The 25,726-nt window shown below is 43.2% G+C and overlaps 1 protein-coding gene across 3 annotated transcripts; it reads right to left on the bottom strand.

Moving 5' to 3' along the window:
- Nucleotides 1-115: 115 nt before the first annotated feature.
- Nucleotides 116-23,443, bottom strand: cpm (carboxypeptidase M). 3 transcript variants are annotated; one of them, XM_083757905.1, is made up of 10 exons: nt 22,686-23,443; nt 14,410-14,587; nt 12,380-12,477; nt 10,890-11,062; nt 7,240-7,336; nt 6,236-6,341; nt 1,878-2,048; nt 1,574-1,726; nt 854-1,002; nt 116-487 (listed from the first exon to the last, which is right to left on the bottom strand). In XM_083757905.1, exons 1-10 carry the CDS (start codon nt 22,764-22,766, stop codon nt 242-244), a joined length of 1,452 nt encoding a protein of 483 aa, XP_083614031.1. In that variant the 5' UTR covers nt 22,767-23,443; the 3' UTR covers nt 116-241. The 3 variants fall into 3 exon arrangements, with proteins under 3 accessions (XP_083614031.1, XP_083614032.1, XP_083614033.1); XM_083757906.1 differs by lacking the exon at nt 22,686-23,443 and adding an exon at nt 21,501-21,751; XM_083757907.1 differs by lacking the exon at nt 1,574-1,726.
- Nucleotides 23,444-25,726: the final 2,283 nt, after the last annotated feature.

Below are 25,726 nucleotides of genomic sequence, written 5' to 3'. Positions count from 1 at the left end.
ATTAACCAATAGGGAGGCTCCGCTGGCTCCGCGTGACAGGCGAGGCTCCTCCCTCCCCCCCCCCCCCCCCCCCCCCTGAAAGTGCATGCGTGCCCCCAGACTGCTGTGGGACGGACAGTGTCGTTCTCCGAAGGATAAATATGTATACAATGCATATAATGCACACAGTATTTTTATCTCATTACATATTTGTTTTGTCTTCCGAGGTATTTGGCACGTTTAGCGTCCTTGCGGCGAAGATTTAAATTAGCCCCGCTCCAAACCAAACCCCCACAACCCAGAGTAGGTGGGGTATAGACAAGGCCCCCCGCCCATTCGCGGGTGTCCAAGGGAGTGGGGTGGGGCTTAGGCCAGGCGAGGGGGCGTGGCTTGCCACCACGTCGGCGGCCTTCCGCAAGCGGAAGTGATGGACGAGGGCTGAGTAGTCGTCAGGGCCGTAGGGGACGGACAGTGTCTCTCTCAGAACGTCATGTCCAGGATATGACACCTGTCAATCAAACACAACAGTGACTCTCAACCTTTTTCATCAGAAGGGTACACTTATTTTATTATTATTATTATTATTATTTATTTATTTTACTACCTGCCAATCTACACTGTAAAATCCTCTGTGTTTGTTTAAGTGTTAACCAGAAAGGTAAATTCTGTCGGGTGGAAACACTATATGACCAAAATAGTTACTTTCCAGGATAAAAAAATAAAAATTAGCAAAAGTAGCAGATCTACAAGCTTGAAACGTATCGTGAGTTTGTGGATCTGCTTCTTTTGATGCTTTTGTGTGCTGCAGGCTGAAAAGCCATTTGTATGTGCGTGCATGCTTGCTTGTGCTTGCTTGCGTGTGTTTGTGCGTTACCCTGAACGTGTAGCTTCCTGGAAGAAGTAATCTGTAATATTCTCCTCTCCTGTCAGTTTTAAATGGAAACAGGTTGTTTCTGCCCAGAACCTCGACAACAGCGCCCTCTAAAGGAAGACCTGACCATGACAACACACGACCCTTGACTCCTAGATAGGAAGAGAGACACAGAATGGTCATATGTCCATCCTACACAGACACACATGGACACGCATGCGCACGCACAGACACACGGTAACACACGATGTGGCTGGTAACAACTAACCCGTGGCCAGTTGTGTGTGTGTGTGTGTGTGTGTGTGTGTGTGTGTGTGTGTGTGTGTGTGTGTGTGTGTGTGTCACACACACACACACACAAAGGGGGCGTCACTATCAGCTAACATTATGCTAACCATTGACTATTAATGAGTGATCCAGTGTTGCTCTAGGGTTTCAGACCCTTTCCAGAACTTTGATTAACAACAAAGGTGGCCCAGTTGGGGTGCATACTTAGTTTAGACTAGTCATTTGTTAGACATGGGTTAAGGTTAGGTTTAGGTGTGCTGCCCTGTGGGAGGTTAGGTTTAGGGTGAGGGTTTGAGATAGGTTGTAGTTGTAGGACTAATGACTGGTCTAACCAATGACTAGTCTAAACCAAAAACTGTCTAAACTAAGTACTGCACCCGCCCAGTTTCTGAATGACAGACAGACAGACAGACAGACAGACAGACAGACACTAACCTAGGTGAATTTGTTTAATATAATCCAGCAGAGCCTGTTTGTTCTCCTTCCACAGAGCTGGAAGCTGATTGGCTGGTGGATATTTACAGCAGGACAGTTCAAGGGTCAACTCCAAACACTGGGCCCAAATGTAGTTATAGTCCTGCATTCCACCTGCAACATATATAAGCATATATATCTCTGCTGCCGCCTGTTGTGCACAAACCAAAATATTCTCCAAAATATTAAAGATGGAGTGCCGTGATTTTTATATTTTTTATATTTTCTCCAGTTTTTCATGAGCTTCATGAGCGACGACACCAACCTGACAGAGGGTACCACTGGTAACCGTTGGTGATGCCGTCTGGGAATGCCAAGTTGTCACGGCAACGGTTGCCCTGGTGCATGCTGGCATGGCTGTAGGAGAACACCTTGGCCAGGTAAACAAACTCGTCGTTGTCAGGGGTAACGCTGGCCCTGCCCACCAACTCAACACCTGCACGGGGACAGTGGTGGGAAAAGTACTCAAATGTTGTACTTAACCGTATTCAAAATGTACGTAAGTAAAAGTACAAAAGTATCGGTATCAAAATGCACTTAAAGTAAAAGTACTCATATTGTAGAAGTACAAAATATTTTTAAAATAGCCGGTCTACAAGCTCACAATGCGTTGCATCGCGACGCATTGTGAGCTTGTAGATCAGCAATTTTCAAATGGCCGAAATGTATATAGTGCTGAAGTGGTAATAATCAAAATCTACAAAGTAACTAGTAACTAACCAAATAGAAGTAAAAGTAGAGTAGAAGTAAAAGTACTGAAAATGTGACATACTCAAGTAAAGTAGCCTATACCTCAAATGTGTAGGCTACTTAAATAAATGTACTTAGTTACTTTCCACCAATGAAAATAGAAATGTATCCGTCCGCTCTCAATTGTGGCGGTTTGTTACATGTACACTACACACCTGCATATGATTAGAAATCTAAACGTTGGTCCTTCCCTTTATCTGGGAATACAAAAAACATAGGATCAAAAAATCCCATCTATGTAAACCGAAGCAGGTTGGTGGGCTTGCTCTGCCAGATTTCTGCCTATATTACTGGTCATCCAATGTTAGAGCAATTTCGGCCTGGTTAAACAACACAGCTGAACCTCCCCGTTGGCTACAATGGGAGCAGGAGAAATGTCGCCCATACTGTTTAAGTTCAATAATATTATCCCCCGTGAAATTAGATAAATCCATTTACAATGGATCCCTTGTTATTCACAGTATGATAAGAATCTGGAAACAAATCAAAACATATTTTAGGAACAACTCACTATCTTTTCTGCTCCCTATAGCTGATAACCCCTCATTTCTACCATCCCAACTGGATGATACGTTTGCACAGTGGAAGGGTTTGGGTATACGCACAATTGGAGACTTATATATGGGTGGAACTTTTGCCTCATTTGCTCAACTGCAGGAAAAATATAGACTCCCTAGGAGTAACCTTTTTAGGTTTCTACAGGTTAGGAACTACATCCGTAACTTTTCTCCCACTTTTGAGAGAGCTACACCTTCATCCCTAGATAGGTTCCTTCTTAATAATACAGTACCAGACGTGAGGGTGTCACATCTTTATGAATCATTTCAAGTGGCAAACCTACCTACTACATCAGCTATTAAGCTGGCATGGGAAAATTAGCTGGGGACTTCAATTTCAGACGAGCTCTGGGAAGACAGCCTTGAAGAAATTAATGCGTGCTCTATCAATTCCAGACATTGCCTTATCCAGTTTCGAGTCATACATAGACTCCATTATTCCAAATTAAAACTACATAACATATACCCAGATATTTCTTCGCATTGTGACAAATGAAATACAATAGATGCAAATCTTCTTCATAGCTTCGCCCTTTGCCCTCGGATACAAAGATATTGGATTAAGATATTTGAGACGCTCTCTGATATTTTGAATATTCATATTGACCCCGATCCTGTACTAATAACTCTGGGTTTGTCAGACTCCATGCCTATGTTGACAAGAGCACAGAAACAACTCTTCTCATATGGTCTGATTACAGCGGAAAAACTAATTCTGACACACTGGAAGAAGGAGGAGGCTCCTGCATTTAAGCACTGGTTAAATGAAATGACTAGTACACTTCATCTTGAGAGAATAAGGTATTTCCTGATAAACAGGGAGAGCCAGTTTGATAAGGTTTGGCTGCCCCTTGTCCATTACCTGAGTAGAAACGATTAATAGACAGGATACCATTGATATGGTTGACTGTACGCCATTTTCTTTTCAGATGTTTTCCATGAGCTTTCTATCATCTTATTATAGTATGCAGTGTCACTGAGCAGTATGGGTGGGAGGGTTAAGGGATTTCTTTCTCTTTTTGTCTCCACCAGGCCAAAGGCATGTGGGGAGAGTATGTTTTGCACTCCGTCCGTCCGTGTGTCCGTCCGTGTGTCCGTCCGTCCGTGTGTCCGTGAGCAGCTAATCTCGGCCACCGTTAACCCGGTCGATGCCACATTTTGCACACACACTCCCTGGATGCCAACGATGAACCTCTGCCCCAAACTTTCCAGAACGGCCTGTTATAGCGCCACCAGGAGGCCGCTTTGTGCAAAACAAGTTTTTGCACAGTACACCTACAGATTTTGTCCAAACATCACGCAAATTGGTACACAGTCTCTCTAGAGCCATTCAACGAAACCGGTCTTTCAGATTTCTCACACTCCATCCTGATTGGTTAAGATTGGCTTCCAAAGTTCACAGGAGTGCTCAGTTTCAAACAAAATGCTGCAAATCATGAACACATCGCGTGATTTCCGTGAAATTGTGCACCCACATTCCCACTAGGCCGAGGACGAAATGCCACATCAACAATTTCAACTCAGACTCAAGGTGGCGCTATAACTGGCCGAAAAGTGTTTTACCTCTAACTGCACGGATCTGTGGATAACTTTGTATGCCAACTCCCTAGAGGCCAAGGAAAAACCTTTGCCTGGAATTTTTCACATCTGCTCTTTATAGCGCCACCAGGAGGCCCACATATGTAAAACACATTTTCTATTATTACTCCTTCAGATTTTATCCAAATTTCACGCAAATCGTTATACACTATCTCCATAGTCATGTGATCAACACGGAGCGCCACCATTTCCCATCTTCCATCCTGATTGGCTAAGATTGGCTTCCAAAGCTCACACGATTCGTCCATTTCGAAAAAAGGCCACAAATCACAAACACAGTGTGCAATTTCCGTTAAATTATACACGCACATTTTCACTAGGCCGAGGACGACATGCCACAATTTTTTCCTCAAAATCAGCCTCACGGTGGCGCTATAACAGGCCAATTCCTGTTTTTAGCTATAACTGCATCGATCTGTATACAACTTATGTATGCACACATGGAAAAACATTGTACCTGCATCCCTCCAACACGAACCTCCGGCCCAAATCTTCCTCAACAGCCTGTTATAGCGCCACCATGAGGCCACAACCTGACCTGCCCTGGTGGAGACCTGTGCCGATTGGCACTTTGTCTAGTTTGTCTTGTTTCTTTTTTCTTTCATTTTGTTTCATAAAAAAAGTATTTCATATCATAATGTTTGTAATAATTTATAATCTGTTCAATAAAAACATATTTGACAAAAATAAAATAAAAAAATAAACGTTGTACTTAAAGGATCGGTTCGCCACTATAACCTTGCCTTTGTCATGCTAACGGCTCATGTAACGAGCCAAGGCACGGTGCGCTCATTTCCTACATTACCCACAGTGCATTGCGCGACAGACAGACAGACAGCCCCAGGCCCCCCAGGAAGCTGAAAGTTTCTCGTGTTGTTGTTATTTGGAGCAACAGAAGCAGCGTGTAGCAGCATGACAAGCAGAGATCCAATGAAGGAGGAAGCCCTATTTAAAGTGCTCGCCCTGCAGAGAGCGCAAGCTATCACGTGTTTAGAAAGGCAATGGAAACTAAATGAAAACTAAGCTATGACTAAAACGAAATACATTGACAATTCCGTCAACAAATTAAAAACTAGACAAAACTGTTAGGAAGGGACTAGTGGACAAGAGATCCAGTATTAGTATAGTCGAAGAGACTATCACCTAACTAAAATAAAAATGTGCTGTCAAAATCGACACTGGCTGTTTGTAAACAATCGGCAGAGTGAGCTGATGACATCTGTATTATACGCATGAAGTAGCACGATGCATTATTAATTAATAAAGATTAATGCAAAGGACAATATCAGTCAGCAGAAGCAGGAAAGTGTGTTATGAAGTTGGATGAGCTTAAAAGTGAGCTGATCTAATGAATGTCAAATATCTAAATATTGAATCAAGCAACTTGAAAACGGTCTGGGGTGCACACAAAAAGAGGGAAGCCAGAACAGATGTTAAGTGTTTTAAAGTGAAATTACTCAACTCAATTCCAGAAGCCCTGAATGAGTCATGTCGATCAATAGCCCTGATGTATGTGTTGGTCCATTTATTACCATGACAACGTAAGATGCAGTGTGTGTGTGTGTGTGTGTGTGTGTGTGTGTGTGTGTGTGTGTGTGTGTGTGTGTGTGTGTGTGTGTGTGTGTGTGTGTGTGTGTGTGTGTGTGTGTGTGTGTGTGTGTGTGTGTGTGTGTGTGTGTGTGTGTGTCTGTGCGCGCGTGCGTGCGTGCGTGTATACCTCCATTACTGTTGTCATAGGGGTAGCTAACGACTAGCGCTCCACCGTGGAGGTTCGCTGAAAGAACGAAACTTTCCGTGTTCAGCCAGCCCATCATTGCCTGGACCTTCAAAGATACAACACCATCACACAGGGGGTTACATCACCACCAGACACACAACACCATCACACAGAGTGGTACATCACCACCAGACACACAACACCATCACACAGAGTGGTACATCACCACCAGACACACAACACCATCACACAGAGTGGTACATCACCACCAGACACACAACACCATCACACAGAGTGGTACATCACCACCAGACACACAACACCATCACACAGAGTGGTACATCACCACCAGACACACAACACCATCACACAGAGTGTGTGTGTGTGGGGGGGTCTTGTGGGGGTGGTCTTGTTCCTTTAGTGTATTTGCTTATTTGGGCTTGCTTCCACATTTTTGTATTGTTATTTAAACCAGTGGTTCTCAAATATTTCCATGTTATGGACCCCCACATAAAATGTGTATTTGTTCCTAACCTCCCTTTGAAAAACGTTTCAAAAAACAAATCGTCCAAATATTACACTTCTTTTGTTGAAAATGGCAGATCTATAAAGATATGGCATGGTACAGTACACATATTGTCTCTGTCGGGTGGCAGAAACCTCATATGTCCAAAATTGCTACTTTTCAGGATTCAAATTCCAAAGTAGTTAAAGTAGCGGATCTACAAGCTTGTGACGCTGTAGTGTAGTGTGATTACGTAGGGCGTGCCGTTAATGTACGGAAAAACACAAAAAGTTAGAATATGGAGATAAGAGGTTTCTGCCCGACAACATTGATATATACCTCAGTGGTTGGTATGAGTAGATACAGTAAGGGGAGGGGTTGTTATGAGGTGTGAGTCATGAGGTTGGGGGGGAGACATGTTATCATATGAGATTGTGTCTCACACACACACACACACACACACACACACGCACACACGTGTCATAGATAGCCTCTATACCTCCAGCTCTCTTCCCTCCCCACCCTGTCGGCGCAGTCTGTGACCGGCGAAGAAATCCGGAAAGTTCCTGTTCAGGTCCACACCGTTGTGATTAAACCTGAAAGAGAGAGAAAGAGATCGGGGGGGGGAGACAGAGAGAGAGAGAGAGAGAGAGAGAGAGAGAGAGATGGAGATGGAGATGAATAGATGGAAAGAGGGGAGGGGGCAGAGAGAAAGGGGGGGAATCAACGGCTATCACACAAACTATCTTTAGATAAGATAAGATTGCCTGATCACGCATGGCGCTGCCAACGGGGCTACGAAGAGACATGGAAATGATCAGGTTAAGGAAACACAAAGCTGTGGGGGGAAAGGCGGCTTCCTCGTCCAAGTTAATCTAGGGAACATCCTGTCACTGAATAATAAATGGCATGAGTTTAGAGTATACGTGTAGCATGTGAGAAAGCTGTTCAGTGATTACAGTCCAGATCTAGGACTGCAACCAGATCCTTGACTTGAGCCCAGGTGGTGCTAATTGGCATCAGCAGCACCTCCTATCAAGGTAATTAAAAAGAAGCTACGGTCATCATCATTTTCTCTATCCAGCAATTCGAGCCGGCAGATTCGGGGAAGCAAACTCCTTTTTTTTTCGTGACTCGAACCAGGCTACAGTACATTGCAGCCTAGGTGCCCAGACCGATAGGGGCCACAAACACCATTTCTGAACTATTGAGACCTTTATAAAAGACTGGGCCCAGGAAGAAGACATCACACATTGTTTTCTGTTGGGATTTTTTTTAATGTGTGCCACTGTATATATGTTTAATGGGGTATTAAAGAGCTCAAAGTATGTTGCTGAACATGCCAAAGTATCGCGATTACCAAATCCCACGATTCTGGCGCTGTTTAGATGCTTCAATAAATGTAGACAGTGTGCACATTGAAAAACAAGTGATTAGAAAACAACATGTGATATGTCTTTATATTCCTGAACCGACAGTTTTCTGAAAAACCTATGTTTCTATGTCTCAAACTATTTCATGTCAAGGACCCCAGAAATGTAATTGGCTGAAAATATGTTGTTGTTAAGGCGGCCCCAGAAGCAAAGATTTGAGTTAAAAACGTTTGCTGTGAAAGAATATATATTCAAAGACAAAGATTTGCTCCACCTTTTCACGGTTTTTCAGAAATAGCAGATCTGCAAGCTCGCAGTGCGGCACTCAGTGCCACTCTATGAGATTGTAGGTCTGCTATTTTTCAATATCTATTCTAAAGTATAACATAATGCTTAACCCATTTTGGGTGGGAACCCCTTTTGGTGTTAGCATTATGCGTTATGCTTTAGCCATTGAAAAATAGCAGATCTACAAGTTCATAGCGCGCCACTGAGTGGCGCACTACGAGCTTGTAGGTCTGCTATTTTTGAAAAATCTAAGAAATGAACTACAAAACTGTCACTGTCTGCGATGGTGCTTTACAGATGTGTTGTGCCATATGTAAAACACCCTGAACCTTGACAGAGACCGCGAGAGAATAAATAGCATTTCTTTTCCAATGATAAAAAAACTATCTGATGAAGCAGCAGACCATGAAATAACAGGTCTCTTTCTGTGTGTGTGTGTGTGTGTGTGTGTGTGTGTGTGTGTGTGTGTGTGTGTGTGTGTGTGTGTGTGCTTGTGCGTGCGTGCGTGCGTGTGAGCAAGTGGTGTTAGCCACGTCAAAACATCCCTACATCACTTCACACAACATGTCCCGACACATACATAGGCGCACACATAACACAGGCGCACACATACTGTACACACACACAGGACTTTGTGAATAAGAGACATCATTCTCTGTTGTCACGTTCCGTCCTCCTAATAAGTAGTATTTCACTGGCACCGACTCAGTGAGGCTTACCGTGTCACAAGTTCGACCAACCCCTTTAGACCTGAGGCCAATTCTAAGAAAAAGACTTCTAACAGTTTTCTGAAAAACCTATGTTTCTATGTCAGTGGTGCTCAACCTTTTTCATGTCAAAATATGTTGTTCCAGGGACCAGGGACCAGGGAAAGATTTGAGTTAAAAACATTCACTCTGTAACAATATATATTCAAAGATTTGAGGCACATTTTCATGATTTTTCAAAAATAGCAGATCGAGTGCCGCACTATGAGCTTGTAGATCTGCTATTTTTTTATTTATCTACTACAAATACTATTAACATTGAGTGACTGCAGTTTCTACCAGTGGTGAAAGGTCCCTTTAAAGGACGAATTTTCACTTCATTTTCATCTTCATATGATTGGTCCTCTCCTCACTAATGCTCATTTACTATGGAATCTTGTGTTTCCAGTCAGTGTGTAGCCCCCAAGTCATTGTGTCATCACGTGACTTCAGCCACTATATATGGTGCCCAGGTCATCGTGACATCACGTGACGTCATGGTAAATGTGACCTACTGTCGCATTTAAGGAGATCCCTGATGCCATCAATATTGTTGATCCTTCCCGAATCCCCATCCATCCTTCCTCTTCGATGTCGCCCTTTTGACTTATACCTCAATTCAAACTCTAGACGGGTCTGCTCCAAAGTTATTAGTTCAGCCGCACCAGGCAGCCGACGAAAACTAGAGTTCTCAACAGGCCCACCGGTCCATTCAAACTCTAGACGGGCCTGCCCCAAAGTTATTAGTTCAGCCGCACCAGGCAGCCGACGAAAAGTTCTCAACAGGCCCGAAAATCAAAGCCTGGCCCTACCTGGGCCCTCATCAAACCCTGTACACTCAAGAGAATGTCCCCGCTACCACCCATAGATATCCATATACTGTATGGAGCTGACCTGTTCTGACATTCCATATGTTGATCTGGCCTCATCAAGCCCTGTACACTCAATACATGCTCCTTATAAAATTATGGCCGGTAAGTTCTCAACAGGCCCACCTGGTACATTCAAACTCTAGACGGGCCTGCCCCTTTTTCTACTCGGTATATGCCTCATAGGGCACGCTGGGCAAGACCTACAGTACACTGTAGACGCTATCATTTCTTTGGGCGGAAGTTGCAGGATTTGGAAATGACGTTGATACTTTACAAATCTGCGTGAATGTGATTGGTCAAAAATATATCGTATCCGGGGGAAATACAGGGGGGCTGTGGACACTTCAGAAACCCGCAATCAAAACAATCTGAGATATTAGCGTTCAAAAAGCTGCGTCCCCATAGACAGCATAAGCCAGTGAAATTTCCATTTTTTCAACAGACTTTTTCTGATTTTTTCAACAGAGTGTTATGAGGGCATACTGGACGCAGTTTATCACCGTAATCAATTGATATCCAAAAAGGCGCCAAAAGGCGCAATTGGCGACAGGTGAGTTAACGGGAGAACAATGGCTTCCATTATAGCATGCTACTGTACAATTCCAGTTTCTATTAGCTTGGATTCCCCATCGATGTTGTCACTGGCAGGGGGGTTTCTGAACTGTCCACAGCCCTCCTCTGAGACACACATGAGGTTAGACAAAAATGGTACAATAATGAACATTATTGAAGAGCATTTAGAGGAAAAAGATTGGTTGAAAATGGGCAAAAAGTACCAAAGAACTCCATAAACTGTGTGTGTGTGTGTGTGTGTGTGTGTGTGTGTGTGTGTGTGTGTGTGTGTGTGTGTGTGTGTGCGTGCGTGCATACCTGCCCTGGCTGTACACACAGTGAGTGTCCGAGGCCTCAAAGCCATCTGGGTTCATGGAGGGCATGATGTGAATCCTGGTACTGTTCAGTAACTGTGACAATCCAGGGTCGTTGTCGCGGTGACCCTGGACCAAGTGCTCGATCAGCTGCAGGAGTAACACCCTGCCGACAACCTACACACACACACACAGTCAACATATATACACAAGAATGGAAACAGCAGCGTGCTAAAACTAGTACCGCCTCTGGCTTTCCTGTCATCACACACACACACACACACACACACACACACACACACACACACACACACACACACACACACACACACACACACACACACACACACACACACACACACACACACACACACATGCACACACACACACACACACACACACACACACACACACACACACCCCGCCTCCAGCGTTCCCACCCTTCTACGTTTCTCTCAGGAGGTTTGTTATTCATTAAGCCCTTCTCTTCTCACAACTCAGCTCTGTACTTTATATCTGTGATCTCGCAAACCATTCTCCAAATCAGCGCCTAATCTTTAGTGCACTCAGTCAGTCGGCCAACTCCCTATATCTGCCTCAGTAGATTGACTGCCATTTTTCATTTTCTGCTATACACAAACTTTTTGTTACTCCCTCTACACAGTTTTAATATTCCATACCAATGGGCTCTATGCACACAGCATTACTCTTCCTACTTCCGGGCCACTTCCCTACTTCCTTCAGAGGTGTTATACAGATGATATTACTACTACTACTATGATTAATGCTCTGTTCCATTTAGTGTACAGTGGTTCTCAAACACGCTGGGAGTGTACACATCTCAGAGTTACACATAGAGGTGTTCCGATACCGATACTGGTATCGGTTACTCGGAACCGGCCCCGATACTTTGACCCGAGTACCAAAACATCCAATTGACACTAGGCTGAACGAATGCAACGGGAGGAAGTCTGATCCAACACTGCAGCAGATCGCCAAAAACTGCTGATCTACAAGCTTAAATGACAACTGACAAGTGAGATCGGAGATCAGTCTGCATCTATGAGAAAAAGGGGCTCAAATAAGTGGTTACTCAACAAAAAGAAAGTACTTGTATCGGTACTCGGTATCGGCCAGTACTAAAAATAAGTAAGGCCTACTTGTACTCGTACTCTGTCTGAAAAAAAAGGTACAACTCTATAGTTACACATCCAGTCAAGGACACTTTGAGACCCACTGGTGTAGCAGAGTTTCCAGTGAGCCAACATGCACAATAGCAGCAGCCTGACTCTGTTTGACCAGAAAGGTACAGACCTTTCATTAGTAGCAGCGGTAGCGAGTCATTCAAAACCCCAATAGGGTTGCATATAAAGACCCGCCCCTGCCTGTCTGTACTGTGTGCACACGCTGTCCAGGGCGCTGCCCAGGGCGTCCAGGTGCGTGTGTGCGTGCGTGCGTGTGTGCGTGCGTGCGTGTGTGTGTGCGTTTACACACCTCATTTCCATGCATGTTAGCAACGTATTTGAACTCGGGAATTCCCTCTGTGTGTTGTCTGGGATTTGTACCCACAGCCATGACCCACAGCTCTCTACCTAGAGACACAAGACAATGAGTATCATTAGAGACACGCACGCACACACACACACACACACACGCACACGCACACGCACACGCACACGCACACGCACACGCACTGTTCTGGGAGAACTTAGTGTTGAGTGGATGCATGCTGCCCTGTCATGGTCCATGGATGAGAGTGGATCAAAGGTTGGCTTGTAGCCTTGTGACATTTCTGTTTAATATATATCATTCTGGTAAACCTACACAGTTGTTTCTACAGATACAACCCACCAATACTAGACATAGCTATGCCACCGCCCACCAGACAGGCTATTGGTCGTCACTTTACTCCACCTTTAATACCTAGAACAAATGCACTTAAGAGAACAGTAATGTAAATGTACAGTATAGAGCAGGAGCATATTGGAATGAGCTCCCGCCACATATTATAAACATAGAGAATAAAACAAGCTTTAAAAAGAAATTGAAGGCAGCAGTGATTATGAAAGAAATGTTTTAGTTAGATTGGTGAGTGTTTGATTTCAATTATTAATAATAGGATATACAATGTTTAGTTTGTACATTTGTAATGTAATATATTTTCTAGAATGCATGAAGACTGAAAGCTTAAATTATTTTTGTTTTGTTTTGTTTTTAACGACAGAATTACAGTGTATTATGTTTTAATTTGATTGTATGAGTGTTTGGACCCCAGGAGGAGTAGTCTTCACTGTAGTGAGGACTAATGGGGATCCGTAATAAACAACACACACACACACACACACACACGCACACACGCACACGCACACACACACACACACACACACACACACACACACACACACACACACACACACACACACACACACACACACACACCAGCTGGCATCCAAGCTTAACTATGATTAGCTTGTGTGTGTGTGTCATATATGTATTGTGATATGACAGCGGGCCGTCAGAGCGCCACCCCAACGAGAGTCAGTGGAGCGTCAGAGGCGGAGCACAGCTCAGAAGACAGCGACCCGCCCTGGGTCACGTGATTGACCACACGTACCTACCCGTCTTCCTCCTCAATCAAAGCAATTACGCAACAGCCGCGCTGCGCGCGTAAGGTTTGAAAGGTAGGAGACAGAGGAACGCTCCGCCTCATTCTCCACTGACTCACGGAGGGAGCACTGACGTGGCAATCTGGCGGTAGGTCTCCACACAAACACACATCCCCTCACTGTTGCCACTTGTTCAGACTCTGTAATAATCGCATTTCTCATTACACAGGCAACCCCGGGATGGAGAGATCCTGAAGAGGAACCCAGATCATATTACTCCTGAAGGAATAGGAGGGAGAGGAAAACTATAGACTGTTATACTGTACCCTGGAAATAGGAAGGACCTGAGTTAACCAGCTGTGTGTGTGTGCTGGATTTCATTTGACATTGAACGTATACAACTGAACCAATTCCTCAATAAATGCCCGAGTAGGCAAAGCTTGCTATGTCTCCTGCCTATCGTTGTCCAGTGGCGCCCACAGTATTATGTATGTATGGGTGTGTGTGACTAGTAGTGACAGATTAGGCAGATTAAACTGTCCTGGATTACAGATTAGAGCTTCTTAACTCCTCCTGCTGTCATTTTGTCAGACACACATGCTATAGGCCTGTAGCCTATTGTAGATGCAAAAAACCCTTCAAGGTCTATATCATTACATTTTCTAGGAATCATTTAATCGTTCCAAGCATGGTTATGTTTGTAAAACAAAATATCAGTATGTCATTTTGAGCAAAATCATACAATTACAATTCACAATATGCAGCATTTCCCACTATTTGTTGTTTGATGGAATTCAGTATTGCACCTTTTTTTAACCCATTAAAACCGATTGTTGTGTTTGTCTGTAACCTACAACATTGTTTGAAACAGAGGACAGCTTCTTTCTTTCTTTTGTGTGTGCGTGCTTGCATGCGTACCTTGTACTGATTGTCCTATGCTGTACAGGTGCGTGATATCAGGGAAGGTGGTGTTGATGTCCAGTAGGTAGCGCTCTGTCTGCAGGCTGTCATGGTAATGGAAATCTAAGCCACAGCATCCAGAGATGAACAGCAACACAGGGAGGACGACCAGAGAGAATGTCATAATGACTGCCCCCTGAAAAACATGAAGAATGTATTGTTAATCTTCTTTTCTATCTATCTATCTAATGTATTTTCAGACATTTAAACCACTGGCCTTAAACTGTTTCCCCTCCACACCAACAAACCTCTGTGCCGAAAATACTGTAATGATCTACATACAAGCTCACAACGCCTTGCAGTGAGCTTGCAGTGAATCCTGAAAAGTCAGTTTGACATGTTCTTGAGAGGGATTGGCACATTTTATCTATCATCTAGCCCTGTATTCCCGGAAGAACCTACCATTCATGTCCGTAGCGACCACTGAGGACACTGAAGTCATGTCCTCTGTATTTTTCTGGTGATTTGGGGTTTTAACTTAAGCGACCTGAAGTGCGGCTACTCCTATTTTTACTATAATTTCCATGAATCCCTAACTGCTTTGCATGACATTTTTGAGAGAGGTACGATTCGTACGAACGAGGCCTAACTTATACCATGTTTGACCGGAGAGAAATACAGACCAAATGCTCAGCAACAGCCATTACAATAACAAACTAGTAGCATCATCTTAATAATTTATATTATTTATAATATAAAGTTGCACTTCAGTTCAAACAATCTTCACATAAAGCTGCATTAACTAAAATTACAAACTACATCTTCATAGCTTGCAATAAGTAAAATTACCCATTACAACCTATGTTGATATGAAGCTTGCATCGGGGCTAAAATCCTAAAATCCACACCACACTGCTACCATTGCCTACAGCAGTGGTTCTCAAAGTGGGGTCCAGGGACACCCAGGGGTCCTTGGGGGGGATTCCATTAATACAGCAGCACAATCATTTGAGTGAATCAAATATGAAGGAGTAATTTCATTTAAATTTTCTTTTTTCTTTTTACAATGTCAGCCTCCTGCGATATAAAAGGCAGTGAAAAATGCAATGCAAAGGGTTTTCCTTGGCCTCTAAGGAGAGCACATACAAGATCGCACACAGATCAGTGCAGTAAAAAACAAATTGGCCTGTTATAGCGGCACCATGGGGCTGATTTGAAATATATCTATCTATATTACTATGCCCTAGTGGGAATGTGCATGCAAATTTCCATGGAAATCGAACGCTGTGATCATGATTAGGGGCATTTTTGTTCAAAACGGATAAAATTGGGCTTGTGGTGGCGTTATAACAGGCCGTTCTGGAAGATTTGGGGCAGAGGTTCGGATTTGGCATCCAGGGAGTGTGTGTGCACAGTTTGGCATCGACCAGGCCAACGGTGCTGGAGCTTAGCTGTACACGGACGGACGGACACACACGCGCGTGCACAGTGCACACACTCGCACACACGCGCAGCCGCACACTCCAACAAAGGTGGCCGGTGGCGTTCCGGAGGCCAAAGGGCATGACCTTAAACTGCCACAGCCCTTTGGCCGATGGAGAAGCCAGAGTCATAGCAAGGGTCAGCTGGTACAGACCAGGCTGAAAGAGAAGTCCCAGAGTCATCGAGGGCTTGGACACCCTTCAAGAAACAGTTTTAAGTATAGCTCTTCAGCTTGGCCCGCCCGACTGAGACTACGGGAGAGACGGCTTGGCGAGCGCTCCCCTCACTGTGGTGCACTTCTGTAGTTAACATCGACGATGACGGCATGGGCAATGACGCGGTCACCGGGTTCGCCACATGAGTAGAAGCCAGACTAGCGACAGCAGCCCCTTCCGCGCCTCGTTGCCCTCCGCTGGTGAGGGGAGAATAGAGACACCTGCTGCACTGTCTCCTGGCCATCGTGTGCTTGTGTTTTACGTGTGCATTCAGAGCCCGGCTGGTAGAACGTTGAATTGGTTCTGTTCTTTTAACTGACCTGAAGTGCAGCTACTCCTATGTTTTACTAGCCTATTACTTTCAATGAATCCCTAACCGTTGCTTTGCGAACGAGGCCTAAGCTACTGTGTCTGACTGCAGAGAAACAGACCACACGCTCAGGAGCAGCAGAAGTTTATAATTACAAACTTCATCTTCATATAAAGCCACATTAAGTACAATTGCAAACAACACGTTGCAATGCAATGTGTCGTGAGCTTGCAGATCAGCAATTTTTCCTTTCTTTTCCTTTCCTCATGTTTCTTTTTTTTAATGATGTATAGGCTACATTCCCAGTTCTAGATATTAATGGAAACGTAAACGTACAAGTAAAAAAGAGAAAAAGGCTGCACACTCGTAGCCACGATGCTGTATTTTTATTAGTAACCAACGTTTCTGCCTTTCGGCCTTCTTCAGGGAATACACAAGCACAATACACAATATGACAAACACACACTTATAGGGGGGCAACAACAGGTGGATTCCATAGGGGGTGTGGTCGTCATCAGGAAAAACGACCACACCCCCTATGGAATCCACCTGTTGTTGCTCCCCTATAAGTGTGTGTTTGTCATATGGCTTGTGTATTCCCTGAAGAAGGCTGAAAGGCCGAAACGTTAGTTACTAATAAAAATACAGCATCATGGCTACGAGTGTGCGGCCTTTTTCTCTTTTTTACTTATTTACTGCCTTAGGCCAGCACCTCACCAACACTGGTGTGCGCCCTTTCCTGTTTTGTCTAACGTAAACGTACAAGCCATGACAGAACTTCACGAGTTCTGGACAGTTTCAGGTTATGGAAGGTTCTGGGGTTTACCCTTCCTAGTTGAAAAGGGGTTTGGCACCCTGGGGCCTGTTTCACGAAACTTGGATTAACTAATCCAGGATTTAGGCCAAAGCCAGGCTTTTAAAATCCTGATCTTTACAGCCTGGTTTATTCCATTCCACTAAAGCCAAGCGAGGCTCAGAATTGGTGGATTTGGCGAGCCGGGATCAGCAAGCCTGGCTTAATAGACAGTCTGGCTTTTTGTCTCTAGACCCATTATGTGGATCACAGATTTACTGATCCTTCTTCTTCATGGGGTATTAAGGCAGTTTGCATCCTTAATAGTTGCATTACAGCCCCCTTCTGTATATCTCATTATCTTTACTAATCTATTCATCGTACTTACACCTGTAAATAATTTTCATGTTTTTTGAGGTATCTTCTAAAGTTCTCAAACTCTGCCCGAACCCGACCAGGCCCGACCAAGCCCGACCCGACCCGACGTTTTAGGGCCGGGCCGGGCCCAAAAAATATGCTAATTAGTCGGGCCGGGCCGAGCCTCGGGCTCTGTGATTTTCCGCAATTTTATTCTTTTTTTTTTTTTTTTTTAAGTGTTATTATAATAAAAATAGCAATTCTGTTATTTGTGTAATGTGATTGTGTATACGTGTATGTATTTATTATGAAGAGGGCTGCGCTAGGGGATTCACTTGTGACAGGAGGAGGACTGGAGACGGGGGTCGCATCGCACTAGCATTTCAGACTCGGAGGCCTCGTACACACATGTCAAACCATGTGACTTCCATTGGAAAAGCATTGAGAATGAGGCGGCCATGAAACAGACAGAACAGATCATGTCAGTCCAGCATGTGTGTACGAGGCCAGGGCAGCATTGCAGCCTGCCCCGCGCGCAGGCAGTAGAGAACAGTGGACGGTGAGAGACTTGCGTGCCTTGCTACCGCTGGTTTCCCTCTGGTTTGCGCACCAAACGAGCTACTAACCACCAGTTAACTTGCCAAGTTGCCATATGCTTAAATATTTTATAAAATCAATCGGATTATCACAGCTGAAGAAGCGTCAGGTTTTCGTCATGTTGCACCGAGTCTCGTTAACCCAGCTGGCTGCGATGAATAAAACCTAATTATTAATCAACGTTACCAAACGATCCAGTGATATATAACTTAGCTACACGTAAAGCAACTTCACTTCAGAGGAAACTAAGGGAGGGAGCTGCAGCTGCTATTCGTGTTTACTCACCAGTCACCACCACCACTGTATGGAATCCATTAGAATGATTGGAAATGGAAGTTATGGAACATTAATAGCCTATTCTAACGTGAGTTACATACATCCTTTATTTCGATTAATCCGTTGATCTCCGTTCTCACTTTCACACTGAAACACGGCGCCGCTGCATGCGCTGCTATTTAGTGCTGCTTTTTTTTCTCTCTCTTTTTTTCCTGTCGGGCTTTTGTCGGGCTTCGGGCTTAACATTATGGCAATTTTTAGGGTAGGGCCGAGCCTCGGGCCCACCCAGTTAGGGTAGGGTCGGGCCATAATTTTTGGGCCCGTTGAGAACTTTAGTATCTTCAATTAATGTCATCATTGTATTGTGAATGAATGCATTGGGACCCGAATGGAAACAAGACCGCAAGGTCTTTTTTCGGTGCTATCCTTTTGGATAAATGTGCTTTTGACTGTACCATGTACTGTTTTTTGCATTTGATATTGTCTAATAATATAATCAATCAATCAATCAATCAAGACTAACTGATACAAGGACTTAAGCTTCTAAAATAAATACTGCTGCTATAATTAAAGAGAGAACATACTCTCAATAGTAGATAGACTGAATGATTAACTACCCCAAAAATATAGTTTACATTTTACCACTACTATTAACTTAAAACAGAATTCTTAATATTGTAAGCATAATGATATTGTCACATTGTGATATTTGGCCATAACTCCCTCCTCTGAGGGAGCTACCTTTGGGGAAGGGGGTTGTTGTCCAGACTGGTGAGGGTCATGGGTTCATGTAGCATGCCAATGTTTGTGCTATTGCCATTGAGAATGCATTGGGCGTTTAAGTTAAATAACTCAGAAACTACAAAACATTTAAAAGTAAAAGGTTCCAGCATGTGTCTCCACAGTAAGCTGAATTTTACAAAGTGTGAATGGAGTTTCTAGGTGAAAGTGATTTTTTGAAGTGCCACTATCTGCCTATAAATGTCTCAAATTTGAAAGCACTATATTTCTAAAACTATGAAACATTTCAAAGATTCCTTTTCAGGCACACATGTCCACCTAAATACCTAAATAGGTTTGAATGGGGTAATATTTGGTAATATTTAGTGGTTTTCACTTTTACAAAAGAAATAAATCCACTAAATTGTGTGTAAACAACATCGGTTCCCAAGCTCTCCTTTTCTCCGCCTGTTCTGATAGACACTACATTCATGGCATCTTCTTAGAGAGACCGCCGAGATCTCTGCTTTGGAGTTATTCTAACGCCGGTGGTGCAGATTAGTTGTTCCTTTCGGCAGAGGTCTGACGTCTGTAGTGCAACGCAGAGGTTCTCACACTTTTACACGTCAAGTTGATATAAATTTGGCTGCGGAACCACACTTACTGTATTAATCACACTGATTAAAGCATTATTCAAGCTGCTTACACTTTATTCAGGTTCCATAGGACGTGATCATCACAATGTTAAAAACCTACAACCAAACAATCCTATTGTTACAACTCCTGTGAAGTGAGGGGTGCAAGATTAATTTATGTGGGCCACAAACATTAAAGTCCAGAGACTTGGCTGGCAGACGACTTATGACATAAGTGCTCTAAATGCCTTGGATAAAGGCGCTATATAAATGCACCATTTACCCCAGTCACATCATGTGCTACAATGTTTGTTTAGAGTCTAAACAAACAACATTGGAGCACATGATGTGACTGGGGTAAATGGTGCATTTACCCCAGTCACATCATGTGCTACAATGTTTGTTTAGAGTCTAAACAAACAACATTGGAGCACATGATGTGACTAGGGTAAATCAATGGTGCATTTATTGGCGCCTTTATCCAAGGAGCTTTACATAGATTATGCATTACATTCACCCATTCACACACACATTCATACACCGATGGTGGCGGAAACCATGCAAGGCACCAACCACATCAGGAGCAATTAGGGGTTCAGTGTCTTGTTCAAGGACACTTCGACACCAACTCTGGGGGAGCCCGGGTTCGAACTGGCAACCTTGCGGTTACGATCCAGCCACTCTACCCCTGAGCCACCAGGGGACTTGCTGATACATGTCCATGGACTTAGACAGCCACATGACGTCATGTCTGAAAGCAGATGTACAAGCTGGAACCCCCACCATACGGACCCCACTTTGAGAACCACTGTAGTGCCTGCCTTTCCAATGCCAGTGCGAGGTGGATGGCATGAATCTCGCTGTAGGACCAGAGATGTTGAGTCAAGGCCGGCCACCTGGACGTGGATGAGGTAGATGTCATCCGGATCACGTCTTAAGTGGCCTTCAAATTAAGGGTATTCACTGAAAAACACTGGCAGTGGTGGAATAATCAATCAATTAATTAATTAATTAAGACCTGGCCATGTGTTAATTATCTTCGTATTCATCACCATCTCTGTAGCATACTTTTAACATAAAACCTTTACATTGTGTTTCTTGTCTGATGTGGTTGGTCTCTTTGACTGAAAATGTCACCCTTTAAAAAAGAGCACTATAATATAGTGCTCTTGTGCAAACACTCTTACATATTATGTAAGAGTGTTTGCACATGGATTGTCCATTACTTGGATTTCGTACCTCTTTTCCTGGTTGTTTAAACTCAAATTATTTTGGAGCTAAAGCCCTCTACATCACTCATTCATATAGAGTCAACAGCAGTGGTTCTCAAAGTGTGGTCTCACAGTCACTCACTGGTCTGGGGTCCTTGGAGAGGTATACCAGCAATAATGTGTTAATATAGCTTCACAATCATATTTTAACCACTTTAAACATATTTTTGGCTATTCAAAAATAGCAGCTATATAAGCTCATAGCGCTCGCTGTGAGCTTGTAGATCTTCTACTTTTGAATAATGTGTGCAATCTTTAATTTTTAAGGAGAATATATTTTTTTAACTCAAATCTTTGCTTTCCAAAATTGAGATGGTAGCCAAATAGCCATACCATTGTGGGGGTCCTTAACATGAAAACTTTTGAAACCCATAGCATGGGTCTACGCATGAATATACAAGCATAAAATAAATACACGGAATAACAAAATAAAATACGATTTTAACATCTTACTTTGTGTTGGTTATCAGGTTGAAGTCGTCAGTGAAGAAAATCCATCAGAAATAATAGGTTACAGTTACGCAACTGGTGTCGCTGCATGCAGCCAGGTAAGTAAATAAAAGCACTCTAGCCTAGCCTACTACAGAGACGCGGGATTTATCTGATGTAGAGTTATAGTGAAATGTTTCATTGTCATTGAAGACTGCGACCTGTTGATCTAACTAACCTATTGTTCCGCTGACCTTAAATCAAACCCAACTCCAATCTGCTCTTCAATGACGCTTCCACCGGGGCGACTGTAAAATAATCTCTCTCTCTCTCTCTCTCTCTCTCTCTCTCTCTCTCTCCCAGTCTCCCGCCCTCTCTCTCTCTCTCTCTCTCCGCCCAGAGGGTCTCTCTCTCTCACACGCGCGCTCAAATTGTGTCAAGTAAAAATTGTCCACTAGCTTAAATACGTATACATATAGCCTATATATATATATATATATATATATATATATATATATATATATATATATAGGCTATAGCCTATAGTCAGCACATTTTCAGAGTAAAAGCAATATTATTAATCTGTCAGTATAGCTTGCAATCCTTGCATGATGATATATGTCATTTTTTTTATTTTTTTTACACTGATTTGTGTAGGGCTGTAGGCTATTAACGCCCAACATGAAAAATGAAACTAGGCCTATATTCCAGCAACAGCTGAGACAGCTGAGCTGACAGTCGCAAATGTCCATGTATATAGGCCTACTACATTAGCCTATACAACACAGTGGAATTACGAATTTTAGACTTATTCACATTTCATTTTGATTATCCTACATTATGCATACATTTGGATGTGTTGTAGCCTAGTCTTCACTCGTGTAGAATATTACATAATACAAAATTATAATGTATTTTCTTAGCCCCATCATTTATGTTATGTTACTGTCGAACCCATGGGCGCCTGTTGCTATATAGAGATGTCGATATTCAGGAAGCCATGCAGCTATTACTCATCTAGTCTCGTGCAGAATGTGATAGTCTAAATGCAGTGCAGTATGACAGGTTTGTGAAAGCATCAGGAATTCATCTCGGCCGGGCTCAGATAGGCGCTGTAACTGCTGTAATTATGGCCATTGAACTAAAAGTACCCTGGGTGATCCGTTTATATAGAAATGCCGCCATCTAGTGGAGATCAAGATGACTTACTAATACTGGACAGAGTAGCAGCAGCACTGCAGCAGGCCAGGCGGTGACTCTGTCTCTGACTGTCACAGACCGCAGGGACATCTCTACTGTCCTCCTGAGACACAGCAGTCAGTCAGTCTATGGTCAGGACACACAGCTCATCCTATCACACAGTGAGGTGGTAGAGGACAGTGGGCTGGGCCTGTCGTTCTTTGTCCTCAACAGAGTGCATCTTCTGAGAACAATAGATTAAAGTTCAAGTTTCTTTAGAAAACATAATTGCGTAACAATATGAATTATGGTTCTTACAATTCAAGAGGACAGCTCTATAAACAAATCAGCACACATCAAGACACATCAAACAAAGCAAAAACAAAAGTGTAACAGACACTTTATTTATTGTTTGATGTGTAAATTGTTTTCTGGTAAAACTTGGAAGCTCTTGGGAGGGATGACATCTGGTTCCTTTGGCGTGTGACTCACAGGTTGTGTGAGTGTCCTCCCATTTCTTAAATTGTAGGCATTGTTTGTAGGCAGGCCCAGAACCTGTTACCAGTGTTGTTTTTGGCAGCAAATTTAGATTTTAGTTTTATAGTCATAGTCTCTTGAATAGTTTATTTAGTTTCAGTCACCTGGAATGTTTTAGTGTTAGTCTACTTTTAGTCGACTAAATATCATAAGATTTTAGTCGACTTAAATCTACAGTTGTCGACTTAAATCTAGTTGATTTAGTCGACTAAAATGTATTTTGGCGGGCCTTGATGCCGTCGTAATGACCTAATGATTTGCTATTTTCAGCATGCAACCAAATGTAAAATGACTTATAGGCTACTGGATCTCTTGTCCACTAGTCCCTTTAATAGCATTTTAGTCTAGTTTTTGTTGACAAAATTGTCAATACATTTAGTCTTAGTTTTAGTCATCATAGCTTAGTTTTCATTTAGTTCCCATTTAGTTTTCGTCAGTGAAAAAAGGTAGTCGACGAACATTTTTGGTCTTAGTATTAGTCGACAAAAACAATACTGCTTTTTACAAAATGTAATACAAATTCTTATTTTTGAGTGGCGCTCCTTATATGCACAGCTTTGTGTATGCGTGTCTGTATTTGCACACGGAATGTGCTCAGCTGATTGGCTGAGAATGGAATGTGATGATAAGAGCGCTGCTCACTTCACACAAGTGTGATTTTTCTCCCTATACAACAAAATCCAAAGGAAAAAAATAACACGTGAGGGGCGCTCTCATCATCATACATCAACTTATTCCGTGCATGGTCAGCCACTCAAATCAGCCAAAACGTGGTATGCACAAACCAGGGGGGCAGTCAGCCAGATATTTCGTGAAGCCTCATTTGAAATCGGTAGTTCATATAATGGCCTGTTATGGCGCTGGACTGGACCCAAAAAGCCCCATAGCTCCATAGAGGCCCATGTATTTTGGCCCAACTTCACCTAGACTGTATTACCTTAATAAACATGGTCATGAATACTTTCTTCTTCCAGTCACTAGTTTAAAGTCTCATTTCTAATGTCATAATATTCTTTTTGGAAAATTATGGTCCCATTAATTAAAAAAATGACCATAAAGAAAAAAAAACATCGCGTATGTTCTGAGGGGCGTGGCTACCGTTACAGTCTATGATCGGGATTCCCCTCCCACTCGAGTCAAAATAAAAACCAACGGAGAAGAAGGGGGGAAGTCCCGCCTCGTTGTCTGGGCAGCCAATGGCCAGCTGGTCCAAAACGGAGCCAGCCAATGGCCAGCTGGTACCAAACGGATCTAGAAAGATGGCGACTTACAGTGCAGGAATAACAGGCTTCATTTTACGTCCATGTTAGACCCGGCGAACGCTTTGTCCATATTTTTTACAGTCTATGGCACAAACACACAAAGCTGGACATATGAGGGTCTAGCGCCCCTCAAAAAAAGACAAAAAAGAAACGAAAACCCACACATTGTTGCCTGCATGGAGAACAAAAACGATATTGTGAAGGTGATGATAGACATTCGACCACACTAATGGTGTCCTTACTGTTATTATTCAGGTATAAGGAACGATCGAGGGGCAGCCAAACCTTTTCAAATTGTGTCTCAAATTTTGAATATTCTTTTTAGGTTAAGTGCAGGCTACTAGTAGGGACGTGCATATACATCAAAGAGGGCTTCAGCCCCTGCCCTTTTACCCGTCTGTAAACCAACTGCCCTTTCCAGACCATGAATGCAGCATTTAGTTATGATGAAAGAAATGCAAATGCCACTCCTTTCCATGCCATGCCGGAAGGCAGTATTTTGCGCTGAACAAATTTGTTTAGAAATCCATGTCGTACACCACATCTCCACTAGCTAAAGAGTGCTGGGTTGCGCCCCAAAAATAGCTGATCTACAAGATCTCAACGCGCTGCAGCATGACGCGTTGTGAGCTTGTAGATCTGCTATTCTTTTGTCCAAAAGTGCCCTCTTATGGGATTTCAGCCCCTGCCTCTCGGACACTGCCTGCCTGCTACTAGTCATTTCAATGCTGTCGCTGTGCTCCCGTCAAAATAGAGGTGGAATCTGACATTCCCAGAATATTTAGAACCGTATCGGGAGCCTGCTATGTTCTATTTTGAAGGGAGTAAGCCCCTCGTATCATATGTCCAGCTTTGAGGGTTTGTGTGTACCACGGTTTGGCTGATTTGATTGGCTGAGCACGGAATGTGATGTAAGATGATGTATGATAAGAGCGCCCCTCACTTCACACAAGTGTCCATCTACGCAAAAATAACGTGTTTTTTTTGTGTGTGTCTCCATTTAAAAGTGTCAACGGACAATGGATGTTTTACAAATCAGTTTACATTCTCCGTAAGTGTTGTGATTGGTAAAAAAAAATATTGTATCCGGGGGAAGTACATCTGACGGATGTTCCGGTCCGAACATCCGCCGATACTGTCTCTGCCTTAGGTTGTGACCAGGCTTTTCTCTTCGCAGATGAGTAAGGCTGGGACAAAGGCTATATCAATCTTGTTGCGCCAACGACATTCATCTCAATGTTCGGCTCGTTGTTCTGCAGTTCTTCTCCGGAT

The sequence above is a fragment of the Protomyctophum parallelum genome (genome assembly GCF_964188405.1).
Source record: "Protomyctophum parallelum genome assembly, chromosome: 22".
NCBI classification, from domain to species: Eukaryota; Metazoa; Chordata; class Actinopteri; order Myctophiformes; family Myctophidae; genus Protomyctophum; species Protomyctophum parallelum.
The sequence above is the reverse complement of the archived record's forward strand: the minus strand, read 5'-3'. Positions and strand labels throughout refer to the sequence as shown.